General features: G+C 36.1%; 1 protein-coding gene across 1 annotated transcript; it reads left to right on the forward strand.

Annotated features, from left to right (window-relative positions):
- The first annotated feature begins 2,493 nt into the window (after positions 1 to 2,493).
- On the forward strand, positions 2,494 to 18,196 carry LOC133323450 (coiled-coil and C2 domain-containing protein 2A-like). Its single transcript, XM_061532375.1, has 10 exons — positions 2,494 to 4,143; positions 4,383 to 5,092; positions 5,179 to 5,429; positions 5,490 to 5,610; positions 10,318 to 10,492; positions 10,556 to 11,023; positions 14,975 to 15,223; positions 15,290 to 15,528; positions 15,601 to 15,727; positions 18,008 to 18,196. Exons 1-10 carry the CDS (start codon positions 2,494 to 2,496, stop codon positions 18,194 to 18,196), a joined length of 4,179 nt encoding a protein of 1,392 aa, XP_061388359.1.
- Positions 18,197 to 20,094: the final 1,898 nt, after the last annotated feature.

The following is a 20,094-nucleotide window of genomic DNA, read 5'->3' on the forward strand; positions in this document are numbered from 1 at the left end:
TATGTCGATTTATGCATGTCCGCCCGTCCGTCGGTCCGTCCATGTTGAATTGTAAACAAAGTACAGGTCGCATTTTTGATTCGAATTGGATGAAATTTGGCATAGGTCACTTATATGCCCCAAGGACGAAACCTATTGAAATATATATATTTCGTCCGATTTAAGATAAGTGGTGCACCAAAGTACCTATATATCTTTGGATTTACATGAAATTGAACGAAAATATATATGGGAGCTGTATCTAAATCTAAATTTACTTCATGTAATTTGGATACAAAATGAAAAATTCATGGACAGAAAGGAGGGCGGTTGGACATGCATTAAGCATTTCACAGAGTGATTCTCCGTATATCATCAAAAGGAATTATGGGTCTATAATTTTTATACCCTACACAACTATGTTGTCAAGGTATTATAGCTTTGTGCAGCCTCAAAAGTTTGTAACGCCATATCCAAAAGGAGTGGTTGACCTTTAAATTAAGACCAATTATATTGTTGTATGTGCTCGGATGTGGGAGTTACACCTAAATTTTTATAGGTATCTCCGTATTTGTATATTAGTTAGTAACCCATTATCACTCTAGAGAGCGGAACTATAACGCTGATCGCTTTGAAATGTTCCATGAGGTTCCGGGTAAGGAGAAATATTTTAAATTACTTTTTCAGAGGTTATGTCTTATATATGAAATATTAAACATGGACTTCAATAGCGTTTTGTGCTTTTTATTTTACAGCCCTTTCTATACAATGAAAAGTATAATCATGTTGCATGTTCAATCAGAACGATTTCTTTTTTATTTGTATTCGGTTTTCTATTGCAGAGATGGGAAGTCTTATCTAATGTTAGGTGTACTTTTAATATAAATTGTGGAAACACAACAGAATAATAACTTTCCACATGGTTTTTTAAGTGTTGAATTTTAAGTTATAAATAGTCTTCTAAATATTCCCATTCTAACATTCAATGGGTTACATATTTCTTCTATAGAATCTGAACTATGATTTTCTGACTTTACATCTCTGGCTATATGGAGCAGTATATTTTTTTACCATTTCCTTTAGTTTATTTTGCAATACAAAAGAAATACGAAGTTATTTTTTTACAAAATAAAAATCCTTTAATTTGAAGCATAAACGCAATACTTATCTTCACATTCGATCAAGAATTTTTCAAATACATAACCTTTTTTCTAGTTTTTGTTACCATTTATTCCTTTTTCTTTGTTGCATGCCTTCATTGGTGCTGATGTTAGTGAATTTTAACAATAATCTTTTGTACTTGGAAATCTATTGATGTTTTTCTTGGAGTTTTCCTTTTTTATTTTTCTTACAAAAAGGATAAACTCTACTCATAGTTAGTTACATACTCTATTGTTCAAATTCGTTCGATTATGAAAACAAACAATTTACAACAAGGAATTGGATTGAATGAAAAAAGGAATATCCTGTTAATTACTTTTGGGAAAGTTGAATCCTAAAGGTCTTTTGGTGGTCTCGAAAAAATATTTAAAAAATCCACGCCTAAAGGTATTTTGGTGGTCTCGAAAAAATATTTAAAAAATCCACGCCTAAAGGTATTTTGGTGGTCTCGAAAAAATATTTAAAAAATCCACGCCTAAAGGTATTTTGGTGGTCTCGAAAAAATATTTAAAAAATCCACGCCTAAAGGGTATTTTGATCCTCTAAAAAATATTTAAGAAATTCACACTTAAAGGTCTTTTGGTGGTCTCGAAAAAATATTTAAAAAAATCCACGCCTAAAGGTCTTTTGGTGGTCTCGAAAAAATATTTAAAAAATCCACGCCTAAAGGGTATTTTGATCCTCTAAAAAATATTTAAGAAATTCACACTTAAAGGTCTTTTGGTGGTCTCGAAAAAATATTTAAAAAAATCCACGCCTAAAGGTCTTTTGGTGGTCTCGAAAAAATATTTAAAAAATCCACGCCTAAAGGTCTTTTAGAGGTCGAGAAAAAATATAAAAAAATCCACGCCTAAAGGTCTTTTATAGGTCGAGAAAAAGTATTTAAAAAATCCACGCCTAAAAAATAATAAAAATATTTAAAAAATCCCCGCCTAAAGGTCTTTTATAGGTCGAGAAAAAATATTTAAAAAATCCACGTCTAAAGGTCTTTTGGTGGTGGAGAAAAAATATTTAAAAAATCCACGTCTAAAGGTCTTTTGGTGGTGGAGAAAAAATATTTAAAAAATCCACCCGTGAGGTCTATAGTCCGTTCACTGCAGGCTCTATTGTCCACCACCCTTGGTGGTGTTGAGGGTATTAAAAGGATATCTAAGTAATTTCCAATGTGGATAAACCACCCTTGAGTGCTGTAGCCTGGGCAACCCTTAACAGGTGTTGGGGTAAATGTCAAAATTGTTGTTGTTGCCATGGCAACAACCAATAAATTTGACAGTTATTCTATCAAAAACATAAAAATAATAAAACATAAATAATAAGTTAAGTTTCGAGAAAATCGGAAGAAAGTGCGTGAAAATGATGGAAAGCGCGTCCAGTGAAATCTCAAAGCCCAAAAAGAAAACCAAATCCAATAAATCGAAGAAGTCTCGACCGAAAGTCAAACAAATACCGGCTAACAAACGGAAAATCCAATTAACCCAGGAGTTTGAGGAAAATGAAAAGGAAGTTGCAGCCTTATTGGAAAATGCAAGTCTGCTCAGTGAGTCTAGCAATAATGAGGTGGGTCGAGATGATACTAAATCACCAAGTGAGAAATTCTTTTGCGGCCTCAATGAGGAGGAGACGAAGAAAATGTCGGGAGCCCGGAATTTGTCACAGGAAAATGATGAGGAGGATATAAGCAGCGAGCCAACGGAGGAGGTGGAAGAAATTGCCTCCAAAAATTCCACCGATGACTTGTCCAATACCACACGAAGTCAACAACCCACCTTGGCCTCCACATTTATTCAAATCGCGGAGGATAATTTGGAAGATCTGTTGCGCTTGGAAAAAAGTGAATTTCATAATGAAATGGTGGAGTTTACTTTCAAGCCCCCTCTAGAGCTGGAACAGTCACTGATTTCATATCCAGTGGGTAAGAAATTAAATCCCAATTTATATGCGTTTATAAATCGCCTGAATATGGAGGCCCGAGTGCGAAAAGTAAAGGTAAATCCCGAAATTTTGAAAGCCTTAAAGGAAGCCTTAGATTCTCAGCGATTTTTCAAGGATCGGATTTACTATCGAACCTCTTGTGATTTTAAATTTAAACCAATATTTATGGAACCATCATGGGATAGCATGGAAATACCCTCTAAGAAGCTGTTAACCTTACATCTCAAAGATATACGTTTTACGGAACATCCTGACCTGCAAGAGGAACATAAATTGGCCAATGATTTGGAGTTGCTCTATGAACATCGCTGTCAGCGACTAAAGGAGAAGATTACAGAGAAGCTTTATGCCGATTTGCAGGTCCAACGGAATATTTTAAATGACCTCTTAAAGACTGAAGAAAATTCCAACAGGAGCCGCCGGGCAGATCAAGAAAAGAAGGCCTACAAAATTGAACAACATTCGTTTAAGGTGAAAGCCCTCCGGGAAAAGCTTTACGATGAGGAGCATACGAACAAACAGCTATTGCAGGATATTCTAGAGAAGTGGTTGAAGTTGAAAAATCTGCGCAAACAAAAAAGTCATCAGTTGACCCGACTCAAGCTGCGTTTGAAAATTGAGGATGTTAAGGCTTCGGAAATAAAAAATCGTCAACAATTGTGGGCGCAGAGATTTGATACAGATTTAAATGAAATCTATCGAGAGAAGTTGGAAGAATATTATCGGGCCAAGCGCATGTGGCGTTCTCAGCGTGAAGAGGGTCTGTTGCCACGACCAAGGAAGCCAGATTTGGGTCTCATATCAACAGAATTGAAAGATAAATATGCCACGTGTTTTCTCAATCCCAAGGAACCACGCATCGATGTGATTCGTATTTTTGAAAATGAAGAGGCATTTGCCGAGATGCCGGGTCCAAGGAAGTTACAAAGTTATTTCATGAGGGTCATTTTTGATGGACAAATGGTGGGGGAGACACGTACCTATAGACTGGAAAGAGATTTAAGTTTCACCGTCAATGAAAAATTGGGAATTGTGCTGAATCGGAGATTACCTAAGGATATAAAAATCAAGGTAAGAACCAAAAACCTTTTTAAAAGTTAAACATTTTTTCTAGAGGATTCAAGGACCTTTAGGCGCCGATTTTTTTAATATTTTTTCTGGAACACCAAAAGACTTTTAGGCGCGGATTTTTTAAATATTTTTTCTGGACCACCAAAAGACCTTTAGGCGTGGATTTTTAAAATTTTTTTCTCGACTATCAAATGTCCTTTAGACGTGGATTTTTTAAATATTTTTTCTATTATTTTCAGCTTTACCAAAAACTAAAATTAACCGGATCCCAAAAGATAGCTAATATCATTGTACCCTTACCACTGCCATCGGCAAGTGGTGGAGAAGATCCGCCCAACATCACGGTTACATTTTCCTCTCATAAACAATCAATATCCGGCTATTTACGCCTGAACCTACAAAGCGATGAACAAATTTATCCACAAGAAATTGTGGAACGCCTATTTCCCGCTCCTGGGCAGCATACCCATATTCCTCCGAATATGCTCAAAGATTGGTATAATAACAATTTGATGACATTACCAGAATCTTCGGAACAAGTAGAAGATCATCACTCCGAGAACAGTGAAAGTGAAGAGGAAGCAGAAAAATCTGCCATGACAAAAACCTGCACCTTTCAAGAAGATCTCCTGCGCTTCTGTGATATATCCGAAATCGATAATAACCCTCGTCTACGTCTGTTACGATCTCGATATTCGAAAAATTACGCTCGTACCAGAGATTTAAAATTTATACCAATGTTGGAGCATGAATTGGAATTTGAATGGGAATCGGAGGAGCGAGTTTTGGATCCTGGAAATTGGATGGATCCCATTGATTTGCATAAACATGAGGGTAAAAAATATTTGAAGCAGTTGTATGAAGCTATACAGAATCAATGTATACGCTTGACAAATGTGGTAGCCAGTCAGGAGAATTTGTTGTTAAATGATGAACCAATGAGTTGGAGGTAGGGTTGATTGAAATAAAAATCAATATCTTACCTGAAAGTTTATTTTCCTAATCATTTTTTTCATAATCTTCAAACATTTTCAGTGCCTTCTTTCAAACGCTGCGTTTGATTTTTCAACCTCGGCTGATTTTGAATCCCCGCAGCAATATGTTGCCCTCATCCCCTCCGGGCAGTCAGCAGCATACCCTCTCCATGGATCATGTTCATACATTTAAAATAGTTTGTAACATCATAAGAGCAACTGGTATACCAGTGAGGATTACGAATCCTGATGATTCAGATAGTAGGGGAAGAGGTGGTAGTCCTGGATCGTCGAATGTTTTTGTGCTGCAAAGTAAGAAGATAAGATATATTTATCAATTATGATTAATAATTTTAAGATTATTTATTTTAGATCTAAAATACTCAAATGTTCGACCATTTGTAGCTATAAATTATAAGGACAAATTTGGTCGTACCATGACGGCTGAGGGATCGAATCCAACATGGAATGAACAATTGGTTATACAAATAAGGTAATGACATGGGAATAATAACAATAACACCTGTTTCGGAATTCAAAGAAGTAGGGGTTAAACAAGTAAGGTTCCACTTATAGATGGATATATTTATATGGAACATCCTTTAAGGTGGTCGTAAGCAAAAAATTATCACGACATATCTCCGAATTTTGGCCTACGACGAATTTTTCCTTCTGAGGTTTTCATATATCCACCAAGGCCTTTCATCCCCAATAGGAATTTCACATTTCAACAAGGCCTTTCACACCAATAGGAATTTCACACCTCCCAGACCATGATCCCGATTTTGTTTCACAATGTATTTAAAGGATAAAATGGATGAACAACTTACCACGAAATTTTATATGAATAAGGAATATGCATGTCCCTTAGCATGACAATATGTCAATATTTTTGAATTTCAAATGGAATTATTTAAATTTCAAATGGAATTTTATGAAATTCAAATACAATACTTGGAATTTCAAATGGAAGTTTATGAACTTCAAATGGAATTCTATGAATTTCGAAAGGTATTCTATTAATTACAAATAAAATTCTCGAATTACATCTGATATGATATCAATTGCAAATGGAATTCTCGAATTATATTTTATATGTTTTGAATAACATGTGAAAAAGGTGTATACGACGATTATTTAAAACATGGAGCTATATTGAACGATTTCCGGGACGAAGTTTTTTTAATCACCACGTATACGAAATGTCACAATACAGTCATTGAAAACTTCAAAATTCGTTTATAAAGCGAGATATGTGAAACCGATACGAATCTTGACAATATGGACTTTTAGGGCTACTTTTGTCTAAACGTGACCGCAAGTGATGTTTAGTGGGAAGATTTGGCAAACTTAACCCTTTCTAAGAGATGGTTATTTGGTTAAAACTTTATTAATACCGTAGAAGGGGTGGAATTTTTATGTGGGGATTATATGAAAATTTGGACCTAAAAACCCAAATTTGTCTTACCCTCCAATATCCTGGAATGCCAATTTCAGCCATTAGAATTGGCCAATTATGAAAAACCCTTCAACATATTGACAACGCGAGGCTACCTTTATATGCATGTTCGCCTGTCTGTCCATGTTAAATTGTAAACAAAGTACAGGTCGCATTTTTGATTCGAATTGGATGAAATTTGGCACAGCTAATTTATTTGGCCCAAGGACCCTATTGAAATTGGAAAAAATCGGTTCAGATTTGGATATAGCTCCCATATATATATTCGTCCGATTTTTGGTAAATAGTGCACCAAAGTCCCTACATATATTTCGATTTGCACGAAATTTGGCATAGAGCACTGAATTGAGTCTAGAATGATGTTTTGTGAGTTTCGGGAAAATCGGTTCAGATTTCGATATAGCTTCCATATATATTTTCGTCCGATTTTATGTAAATGGTGCACCAAAGACCCTATATATCCTTCGATTTTAAAGAAATTTGGCATAGCATACTGAATTAAGTCTAAAATATGTGTGTTAATTTTCGTGAAAATCGGTTCAGATTTAGATATAGCTCCCATATATATTTTCGTCAGATTTTAGGTAAACAGTTCACCAAAGGCCCGTTTATATTCTTCCCTTTATGAATTAAGTCTAGAACGATGGGTGCTAAGATTCGTGAAAATCGGTTCATATTTCGATATAGCTCCCATGTATATTTTCATCCGATTTTAGGTAAATGGCGTACCAATGTCCCTATATATCCTTCGATTTGCAGGAAATTTGGCGTAGCGTACTGAAATGAGTCTAGAATGATATGTGGTAAGTTTCAGGAAAATTGGTTCAGATTTCGATATTACATAAATGGTGCCCCAAACTCCTAATGTTTATCCGATTAAGCACAACGTATTAAATTGAGACTTGAATGACGTTATTGCTTTATTAAATTTATCAGAGGTTGCAGAAAGACATGAGTGTATGTACCCAATGTACTCGGCCCAGTCCGATTTTACTACATTCCTTACTGATATATATCAGCTTTCAAGAATCCTTTATACCAAATTACAGCCACATGCGGCTAAAGTATTTAAAATACCGAAAATTTGATGGTACCGTTCTATGGGAGCTATATCAAACCGTAAACTGACATTGTTAAAAGAGAATTTGAAAAACATACCCAAACTCCAAGAAAGACACCGTATATGGGTGTACCATTATATGGTGACTAACTTGGACCAATATTGATAATTTTTTGTAGTGAGATTTTTTACTCAACTCGAATCCAAAATATAAAATTACGGCTAATTTGGTTAATGCTCTCCGAAATACCGAAATGTGGGATGAAGAGTTATATGGCGCTTCCCTAACAGGTGGACCAATATTGATCATTTTAAGTAGGAAACCTAATTAATTAAGTTTGGGACAATTTGGTTGTAGAATGTAGCGTAACATGGGCGACTCGTGCAAGTCCTAGAAACTTGGGTTGTTATTAATAAATGTTGGTAGGAAGGTTCGCTATATATTGAGACTGCAAAATACCAAATTATGGCCAATTCGAATGCCAATGCCGAATATTGTGACCATTTGCATCATAGAAGTAATAGCAATGTTATAGAGACGTTTGGACACCCATAAATCGACATGGAATATTATTCTGAATAAAAATATATAAATATTACAAGATGTTGAAAATATAATGATATATAATAAATGTCTCTAAAGCGACTAGAAAATCTGACAAAATTAAAGTTTTCGGTTCATAGCACCCCCTGAATGAAATCTCAACTTCACCGAAACCTATAAGCGTCGTCCTTGACCATAATCGGAACTTCATGTACAATTTCAAAGCGATCAGCGCAACACAAAAGTCAGGGTCCATTTGACCCGCTAAATAATGACCGATCTTTATCAAAACAGGCATACTTATTCTTAGCCCCGATCCCCTTCTCCATGTAAAATTTCACGATGTTCGGACATAACTGTGGCCTCTGGAGCGACCAGAAAAACCGACAAAAAATTAGTATTTGGTCCATTTCATCCCCTAAATATTAACCGATCTTTATCAAAAACAATAGGGGTCTTCATTGGCCAGAACCCATCCTACATGCAAAATTTCGTGAAGATTGGTCCATAACTGTGGCCTGTGGCCGTGCTTACAAATTATAATGGACAGACGGACGGACACACATGTCTAGATCGACTCAGCTAGTCGAGATATGACGATCGGTATACTTAAAGGTGGGTCTAGGACCAATATTTCGCAGCGTCACAAACTTTTGGGGCTGCACAAAGCTATAGTACCCTGACAACATAGTTGTGTAGGGTATAAATATCCTCATTTAAATCTGTGGCAACAATGGTCTCTAGAACCATATTTTCTAAAGTCCACGCCTATGTCTTTAAAAATCTACGCTTAATATGGTATTGTGAACAAATACACTTTGTTCTGATGCCTATGATGGTCCATAGAACAAATATATTCTTAAAAACTTTTATTATTGACAGACGAACTAACGGCCGAATACACAAACTTACAACATAGTGGTGTATTTTTATACCCTACACAACTATGTTGTCAGGGTATTATAGCTATGTGCAGCACCAAAAGTTTGTAACGCCGCGAAATATTGGTCCTAGACCCACCTTTAAGTATACCGATCGTCATATCTCGACTAGCTGAGTCAATCTAGACATGTGTGTCCGTCCGTCCGTCCGTCCGTCTGTCCATTATAATTTGTAAACACGATACAGGCCGCATTTATGGACCAATCTTCACGAAATTTTGCATGTAGGATGGGTTCTGGCCAATGAAGACCCCTATTGTTTTTGGGAAAGATCGGTTAATATTTAGGGGATGAAATGGGCCAAATACTAAATTTTTGTCCGTTTTTCTGGTCGCTCCAGAGGCCGCAGTTATGTCCGAACATCGTGAAATTTTACATGGAGAAGGGGATCGGGGCTAAGAATAAGTATGCCTGTTTTGATAAAGATCGGTCATTATTTAGCGGGTCAAATGGACCCTGACTTTTGTGTGAAAAATGACAAAATTTGTATTCTATAGCATATATATTTACTGAAGGAAATAGACCCGAAAAGTTTATATTATATCCAAGAGGAGTGGTTGACCTTTAATTTAATACCAATTATATTGTTGTATGTGCTCGGATGTGGGAGTTACATCTAAATATTTACAGGTATCTCCGTATTCGTATATTATTTAGTAACCCATTATCACTCTACAGAGGGGAATTATAGCGCTGATCGCTTTGAAATGTTCCATGAGGTTTCAGTTATGGTCAAGGACAACGCCTATAATTTTCGGTGATGACCAGATAATAATTTGGAATGAAGTGGACCGAAAACTTAATTTTTTGTGTTATTTTAGAGTCGATCTATAGACTACAAATGAAAGCCGAACATCACAACACATCCCACGGTGAAGGGAATCTGGACAATAGCAGTACTGAATACTCGTAATATTCGAAAAATATGTCAGTGTAAGGACAATAGCTGGACAATAGCTGTACTGAATACTAGTAATATTCGGGAAATATGTCAGTGTAAGGAAGAGGTGCTGTTTACCTCTAATCGGGTAAAAGGTGCAAATATCACGAAATATTGCCCAGGCTCGGAATATACATCCGCAGAAAATTTGAGTCCGTGGTAGTTGTGTAGGGTATCGTATGGTCGGCCCCGTCCGACTATACTGCTCCGCTCACTGGTTTCTGTCTATAAACTTAAATCCTTCTCTTTTTTTCAGTGGCTCCTTAGCAGAGTTACGCGATGATTTCAAAATTTGCTTGTTCGATGAAGTCATTGAAAATCAATGGAATGATGATGCCTCGTTGAAAAGTACGGATATTTTTCAAAGAATACAAAATAATTGGTTGGGTGAATATCGGATACCAATTAGTGCCATATTGACACAGCAAAAGGTAAATATTACCCTTCTACTTTATGAAATAAAAATTAGACGACCTGTCTCCTTCTTCTTGCAGATCGATGGCGTATTCGAATTAAATAATCCGAAAATTTTAATTGGCTACAAGCGACCCTCTCTCGATAATATCACCTCAAGTTCAGAAACGAACATAATGATTGAACAATTTCCCGAAATAAAAGAATCGATACGTTTGTGGTGTTACATAAGTGTGGAGCCAACGTTTGACTTGCCTAGCATCCAGACGAAATGTTTGGAGTGTTCAGAATTATCAGAAGTTAGACAAAATTTGAATAATTGGAGTATGGAGGCATGGGAAATGATGCCAGAGAAATTTTTGGAGCCTCTTGTCTGCACCTCGGAAGGGAAAAGAATATGTATAACAAGATTGTTGCAAGCGATACCGCCCCCAGTTGATGCTAGTGAGAATTTATTGGATAGCGCGTGTCGTTTTGTATCGCTGCTGTCGACGCCGAAGTCCTTTGATCCTTGTACTAATTTTTCTGGTGTTTGGATGAATAATGAGGTGAGCATAGTATTTATTGTTATATGTAGAGAAGAATATGTTTTATACCCTTCATCAATGTATTAAATTTGATATACACTTCGAAGTATTTGTCGGCGACCCCATGAAGTATATATCCTTGATCGCATAAAATATATATTTATTTAATGCCCATCACGACACAGCGCCATTTTAGGTTATTTAGGATTATGGAGAATGATATATGTAGATATTTACAGAAAATGTTCAATATAGGTCCATGTTTTGACATAGGACCCTAGAGGCTCCCCTTCATTTTTATGTCATCTAACATAAGGCGGAAACCCCATAAAGTATGTATAATTCTATCACGATTTACGTGTGTACGTCTGTCTGTCCATCTGCTGGAATTTCCAAATATGTAGTATTATGGAGATTTTTACACCTTTTTCAGCCGAATTGGCTGTAAAATTTCCCTACCGAATATGATCAATATAGGTCCACTTTTTGGGTAGTACCCATATAAAGGTAATCGCCAATGTTCTTTATTTGGGGGGGTTTTAGACAAGTTTTTCAATATAATCAGCCGTAAATTTGTAGTTTGGATTCACATTGGGTATCAAACCTGCTACGATAAATGACCATATTTTGGGAAGCTTGAGCACATGTATCAACCGATTTGGGAGCAATTTAATATTTTGGATTATCTTTGGATGTCCATACCAAAAATTATCTACTATGGTTCATGTTTGGCATAGATCCAATAGAACGGTATCATCACATTTTCGGTATTTTGAAGACATTAGCCACTTTTTCCAACTGATGTGGCTGTAATTTGGTATAAAGGGTTCTGGTAAGGTGACTTATATAAAAATATGTGCGGTGAATATATAGGTCGAAGTTTTGACTCCACATAAAAGATCCACTTCATAAAGATTCGCTTTGAATACAAAATAAATAAAAAATTGGTACACTATTTTTTCGGAGCAGCAACAACCTACTATCATCATAACTTTTCCCCATACAAATGTCCGGATCGACTTAAGGAATTTTGAAAGCAATCCACGTGGTGGAGGGTGTAAAAAGATCCATATTTCCGGCTGAACTTAACAAAATGTCGTTAAGTATTTGTTAAATTTTGGTATTTTTTGGGCCTAGACATATTTCCAAACGATATGGAAATTGGGAGTACATGGTTACAAGTTACAAGTTTTGACATATGGACAAATGAAAGGCATATTTGTTGAAATTTCTGAAAATGGGTGCATGTAATCATATTTCCCACCGAAGCAGAAGTAATTTGTCATTCCAAGGTCGTAGAGTGTTTGAGGGTGGACTAGCCTTAAATTGATTTTCTTTATCGACCATCTCTGAAGGTGGTATCCTTTATAGATCAGCTCCAAAGTGGTATTCATTTTCGACCTGCCTGAAGGTTGTATTCTTTACAGGGCAGTCTTTTTTGATATGCTCTTAAGATGGGGGTCTATATAGAATCGCCTGAAGGCGATCTTCTTTATACAACCAGGTGGTATTTTTATAGAATAGCTCTGAGGGAGGTATGCATTATAGGCCAGGTCTGATGGTGGTAATCTTCTTTATAGACCAGCTCTTAAGGTGGGGGTGTAAAGACGTTCTTCTTTATACACCAGCCGGAACGTGGACTTATTTGTAGATCAACCTGAAAGTGATTTTCTTTATAAATCGGCTTTGAAGCAGGTATTTATACCCTACACAACTATGTTGTCAGGGTATTATAGCTTTGTGCAGCCCCAAAAGTTTGTAACGCCGCGAAATATTGGTCATAGACCCACCTTTAAATATACCGATCGTCATATCTCGACCAGCTGAGTCGATCTAGACATGTGTGTCCGCCTGTCCATTATAATTTGTAAACACGCTACAGGCCAAAGTTATGGACCAATCTTCACGAAATTTTGCATGTAGGATGGGTTCTGGCTAATGAAGACCCCTATTGTTTTTGGAAAAGATCGGTTAATATTTAGGGGATGAAATGGACCAAAAACTTTATTTTTGTTAGGTTTTCTGGTCGCTCCAGAGGCCACAATTGTGGCACAAACACCCCGAATTTTTGCATGGAGAAGGGAATCGGGCCAACGAATAAGCATGCCTGTTTTGATAAGGATCGGTCAATATTTAGCGGGTCAAATGGACCCTGACTTTTGTGTGAAAAATTACAAAATTTGTATTCTATGGCGTATGTATTTACTCCTGAAGGACATAGGTCCGAAAAATTGATAGTATATCCAAGAGGAGTGGTTGGCCTTTAAATTGATACCAATTATATGTGGGAGTTACACGTTAATATTTACAGGGGCTTATGTATTCAGATATTATTTAGTAACCCATTACCACACTGGAGGGCGCAAATATAGCGCTGAGGTTCCACTTATGGACAAGGTCAACGCCTATAATTTTCGGCGATGATCAGATAATAATTTTGGGATGAAGTGGACCGAAAACTTAATTTTTGTGTGTGTTTTTCCAGTCGATCAATTGCCAAAAGCCGAACATCACAACACAACTCACTGTGAAGGGAACCTGGATAACTAATTAGAAGGGCTGTACTGAATATTGGAAATATTCGGAAAATATATCAGTGTAAGGAAGAGATGCTGTTGACCTCTAATCGGGCAAGAGAGTGCAAGTATCACGAAATATTGCCCAGGCTCGGAATAAAACCCCGCAGAAGGTTAGAGTTACGTGGTAGTTGTGTAGGGTATCGTATGGTCTCCGTCCGACTATACTGCTCCGCTCATTTGTTTTTATATGTGTTATTCTTTATAGAGCAGCTCTGAAGGTGGTATTTTTGTAGACGTGTCTGAAGGTGGTCTTCTTTATAGATCAGACTGAAGATGGTATTCTTTACAGACGTGACCGATGGAGATCTTTTTTATATACTAGGCTGAATGTGATATTCTTCAAAAACCAACCTCAAGGTGATTTGCTTTAAATTCTCCTCTGATGGTGATATTCTTTTTAGACCAACTTTGAAGCTGATATTGGTATAGATCTAAATTGGTATTCTTTATAGGTCAGCTCTAAAGGTGATATTCTCTATAAACAAGATCTGAAGATTCTTTATAGACCAACCCTAAAGGTTGTAGTATTTGTAGAAATGACTAAAGGTGGTCTTCTTTGTAGACCAGCTCTGAAGGTGGAATTCCTTATAGACCAGCCCTGGAGGATGTCTTCTTTATAGATCAGCTCTGAAGGTTTATAGAGGAGCTCTGTATGTTTCTTTCCAGACCAGTTCGTAAGTTGTTCTTCTTTACAGATCAGCCCTGAAGGTGATATTCTTTAAAAAACAGCTTTATGGGTCGTTTTCTTTATAGACCCGCTCTGAAGGTGGTATATTTATTGACCTGCCTAAAGGTGGTATTCTTTATAGAAGAAGGTATTTATAGATCAGCTCTCAAGTTGGTATTCATTGAACACCGCCTTAAGGTGGGGTTCGCTTAAGGTGAACTTCTTTACAGACTAGGCTGATGTTGGAGCTTTCCTTATAGACCAGCTCTGAAGGTGATTTCTTTATACGCCAACATCTTTGTGGACAATTTTCTTAAACCCCCATTGTTTTTACATAGGCCCCATTTTACATTCAGGGTTATTGCATCTAATTTTTAATGCAAACATATTCAAGGTAGGTCCATTCTTGGTATTTTGAATATTTTCTTGCCTTCAAGGTTCTGCAACTTGCTGTTGCATAGTTATAGATTTGTGTAGTATGGGTCCATTTTTTCACAATAGCCCTCATACAAAGGACCTGTCTAATTTGCGGTATGTCGACATAACCCAAATATACAGGTCTTCAGCAATTTTGAATGTCCACCTCGTTGTGGTTATTTAAAGTTCGGCCCAGACGTCATTAATGTTTTTCGTATTTCGACATAACCCCATATACAAGTCCCCAGCGATTGAAGTTATTATAAATGCCGTACTCATTAATTTTTTTATTTTTCTGTTTACTTTCAGCTTCTTTTGGATACCACTTGGGGTTCCACGAAAGATTTGGGTGTTTTGCTCTGCAGCTATCTCCTGCATTTGGGTCTACAATGTTGGTTGGTGTTAGGCCTAGCCTATCCATATGGACAATGTGCTTTTGTTCTATTTATTTCTGAGGAGGAAATGCAATTCATTGACCCCTGCAGTGGGAAGCGATATTCGGTCAAGGACGTATTTTGTCCATTATATTCCATCAAAATGGTTGTGGCTCCGAATAATGTAAGTCATTTCAAATTTCAAAAATAATTTTCATTATTTTATTAATTCGATTACTTCCCTATTTAGTTTTATCTCAACATCCAATCGGAGCAACGTGTTTCAATGATGAATTTCAATTTTACCGATTCGTCCTGTTGGCTACCAGGGTTTGGTAAAAGAGCAACCGCCCCTCAGGGAGGATTTCATTTGGAATCATATAAATATCGTTCATCTTCGAGTATTGGTGAATTGAAATATAATATTGAACGTAAAATAATGAAGAAAATAAGTAGCTGGAGAACTATGCGGAAGACGGTGTGGAATAGGTTGGTATTTGGGGGAGATATTTGTTAATTGGATATTTATGGTTGAGTTTTTTTTTTTGTTTTTATTTTTAGAGCCTTTCAACCACGTCTATTGAATATTCTGCAAGCTATGGAACAAAGTGCAACTTTTGGTAGCGGATCTTCCTATGAGGAATTAAAATATAATAACATGTTGGCGGCGGAGTTTCCTAATTATAAGGTATGTTAAAACTAGGTAGATAGTACCAGTCGGTGTTCCCGTCACCTATACCACCTCAAACTATTACACACTTATATTGGTATTTGTATACCTCGCATTAAATTTTCATTGGCAAAATTATTCCTTTATTTAAAAACCAGTAAGGAAAGTAGTAAAGTCGGACGGGGCCGACTATATGATACCCTTCACCACTATGGGTATATTAAGCAGGACTATAACATAAAATTGGATGAAAAAAATGTGATATTTATCTAAATGTGAATCTACCTAGATCTATCCATAAAGTATGTCAATCGACTTCAAACAAATATAAATAGGTCATCCGTTGGGCTATGTCTGCACTTCTAGAAAACGCAACTACGTAATTCTATGCTCAATTTTTTAAGTTGTGCAAAATTTGATGTCAATCTGACTAACATGAGGAGTTTGATGCCCAATTTACTAGAAATCGGGCGAAAATATATATGGAAGCTCTATCCAAATATTGAGCGATTTCAAACAAACTTGTCACAGGTTAGGTTATACAACTTTCAGAACGTTTTATTCCAATTGGTTCCTTAGTACGTCAATTACTTAAAATCAATCTATAATAAAAGGGAGCTATATCTAAATCTGGACCGATTTTCACGAAACTTGGCAGACATCATTCTAGGCTCAATTAAGTACGTTATGCCAAATTTCGTGCAAATCGAAGGATATATAGGGACTTTGGTGCACCATTTACATGAAATCGGACGAAACTATATATGGGAGCTATATCTAAATCAGGACCTATTTTCACGAAACTTGGCAGACATCATTCTAGACTCAATTCAGTACGTTATGCCAAAATTCGTGCAAATCGGAAGATATTTTGCGACTTTGGTGGACCATTTACATCAAATCGGACGAAACTATATATGGGAGCTATATCTAAATCTGGACCGATTTTCTCCAAACTTGGCAGACATCCCTCTAGGCTTAATTCAGTACGTTATGCCAAATTTCGTGCAAATCAGAAGATATATAGGGACTTTGGGCACTATTTACATGAAATCGGACGAAACTATATATGGGAGCTATATCTAAATCTGGACCGATTTTCACGAAACTTGGCAGACATCATTCTAGACCTAAATGATTAGGCTGTACCAAATTTCGTGCAAATCGAAAGATATATAGGGACTTTGGGGCACCATTTACATGAAATCGGACGAAACTATATATGGGAGCTATATCTAAATCTGGACCGATTTTCTCCAAACTAGGCATACATCACTCAAGGCTTAATTCAGCACGTTATACCAAATTTCGTGGAAATCAAAAGATATATAGGGACTTTGGGGCACCATTTACATGAAATCGGACGAAACTATATATGGGAGCTATATCTAAATCTGGACCGATTTTCACAAAACTTGGCAGACATCATTCTAGACCTAAATGATTAGGCTGTACCAAATTTCGTGCAAATCGAAAGATATATAGGGACTTTGGGGCACCATTTACATGAAATCGGACGAAACTATATATGGGAGCTATATCTAAATCTGGACCGATTTTCTCCAAACTTGGCATACATCACTCTAGGCTTAATTCAGCACGTTATACCAAATTTCGTGCAAATCAAAAGATATATAGGGACTTTGGGGCACCATTTACATGAAATCGGACGAAACTATATATGGGAGCTATATCTAAATCTGGACCGATTTTCACGAAACTTGGCAGACATCATTCTAGACCTAAATGATTAGGCTGTACCAAATTTCGTGCAAATCGAAAGATATATAGGGACCGTTTACATTAAATCGGTTAAATATATATATGGGAGCTATATCTAAATCTGAACCGATTTTTCCCAATTTCAATAGGGTTCGTCCTTGGGCCGAATAAGTGACCTATGCCAAATTTCATCCAATTCGGATCATAAATGCGACCTGTACTTTGTTTACAATTTAACATGGACAGATGGACAGACGGACAGACGGACGGACGGACATGCATAAATCGACTCAGAAAGTGATTCTATGCATATTCTCAAAAGGAACCATGTGTCTATCTCGTTTCCTTTTGCCTGTTACAAACATAATACCCTGTACCACAGTGTGGTGAAGGGTATAAAAATATGTCCTCTTATTAACCAATCTAACAGCATTTTATTGGCTTCGAATTGATTTTAATGTTTGTCCATTTACCAATTTATGAGACCTTCTTTTATATTGACAATTATTGCAATTTTTTTATTGATTTATATTGGCTTTATTGATTTTAATTTTTATTTCATGTCTTTTTTTGCAGATTTATGGCTTTACACTCAACTACTCATATACGAATTTAAATCAAATATCGGAACGTATCAAAACGACTGGCATTCATTTGAATTCCAATAAGAATGTGGAATTTGCATTGGCCGTACACATTCATCCGTATCCAAATAATGTTCTCTCCATATGGATATTTCTAATCTCAATTGTTGTAAATAAATAAATGAACAGGATACGGAAATCAATAAATAAATCATACTAATATGTTTGATATTTGCCAATAAATTGGAATTTTATTTTGTTGTTATTGGTATTTAAAAATGCCAAGTTAAATAGATTTTCCATACGGCAGTCCAAATATTGGGTTAAATTTTTTAATCTCTAAAAATCAATTTAGTTATGATGACTGACTAAGGATTTATTTTAATTGTTAAACCATTACACACACATTCATAACGTTAAGAGTAATATACTGTATATAAAACCTGTAGGCTGAATAGAAGATTTCCTGTAGAAATCACTATTCAGCCAGGCTGAATACAAGATTTCCTTTGAAATCACTTTTCAGCCAGGCTGAATAGAAGATTTCCTATAGAAATCACTATTCAGCCAGGCTGAATAGAAGATTTCCTATAAAAATCATTATTCAGCCATGCTGAATAGAATAATTCCTATAGAAATCACTATTCAGCCTGGCTGAGTAGAACATTTTGTATAGAAATCACCAGGCTGAATAGAAGATTTTCACTATTCAGCCAGGCTGAATAGAAGATTTCCTATAGAAATCACTATTCAGCCAGGCTGAATAGAAGATTTCCTATAGAAATCACTATTCAGCCAGGCTGAATAGAAGATTTCCTATAAAAATCATTATTCAGCCATGCTGAATAGAATAATTCCTATAGAAATCACTATTCAGCCTGGCTGAGTAGAACATTTTGTATAGAAATCACCAGGCTGAATAGAAGATTTTCACTATTCAGCCAGGCTGAATAGAAGATTTCCTATAGAAATCACTATTCAGCCAGGCTGAATAGAAGATTTCCTATAGAAATCACTATTCAGCCAGGCTGAATAGAAGATTTCCTATAGAAACACTATTCAGCCAGGCTGAATAGAAGTTTTCCTATAGAAAGCACTATTCAGCCAGGCTGAATAGAAGTTTTCCTATAGAAAGCACTATTCAGCCAGGCTGAATAGAAGTTTTCCTATAGAAAGCACTATTCAGCCAGGCTGAATAGAAGTTTTTATATAGAAACCTATTCAGCCAGGCTGAATAGAAGATTTCCTATAGAAATCACTATTCAGCCAGGCTGAATAGAAGATTTCCTATAGAAATCACTATTCAGCCAGGCTGAATAGAAGATTTCCTATAGAAATCACTATTCAGCCAGGCTGAATAGAAGATTTCCTATAGAAATCACTATTCAGCCAGGCTGAATTGAAGATTTCCTATGGAAACCTCTATTCAGCCAGGCTGAATAGAAGATTTTATATAGAAACCTTAATTCAGCCAGGCTGAATAGAAGATTTTATATAGAAACCTTAATTCAGCCAGGCTGAATAGAAGATTTTATATAGAAACCTTAATTCAGCGGGGCTGAATTGAAGATTTCCTATAGAAATCACTATTCAGCCAGGCTGAATAGAAGATTTTCACTATTCAGCCAGGCTGAATAAAAGATTTATTTTGCTTTTTAAAGTATTTTATTTAATATTGTTCGACTATTAAAGTTGCTCTTATAAAATATTAGAATAACACAACTAAGTACCGAACACATGCCATTCAAAGCAAATTTAACCAATATTGAGTTGTTTCACATGTCATAAAGATTAAATATGTCACGTGTCAACTTCAGTGATAGTATTGAACTAACAGAGTCACATCCGTTGCCAGTGCAGTTGGAAAAAATAATACAAAAATACATTTACATCGATATCTTTGACTTTTTATGAACATCGACAAAAAAAGTGTTATGATTGTTTGGATATGACGTTAAATCGATAAAAAATGAAGTAACAATTTTTTTGTGGTGATGATGGTAATATTCGTTTAATGTAAAGCGGGATTTTGTAAAGGAGAAGAGGTTCGAAAGGGTTGCCAGTGTAATCAATCATGAA

This window comes from Musca vetustissima, unplaced genomic scaffold (genome assembly GCF_032173495.1).
Source record: "Musca vetustissima isolate MV318-11 ecotype Yass unplaced genomic scaffold, APGP_CSIRO_Mvet_v1 utg18828, whole genome shotgun sequence".
Lineage (NCBI taxonomy): Eukaryota > Metazoa > Arthropoda > Insecta > Diptera > Muscidae > Musca > Musca vetustissima.

Coding starts and splice junctions, on each gene's coding strand:
- LOC133323450 (XM_061532375.1), top strand. CDS start 2,494: ATGATGGAAAGCGCGTCCAGTGAAATCTCAAAGCCCAAAAAGAAAACC. Junction 15,529..15,600: donor CGGAAGACGGTGTGGAATAG/GTTGGTATTTGG, acceptor TTTTATTTTTAG/AGCCTTTCAACCACGTCTAT. Junction 15,728..18,007: donor CGGAGTTTCCTAATTATAAG/GTATGTTAAAAC, acceptor CTTTTTTTGCAG/ATTTATGGCTTTACACTCAA.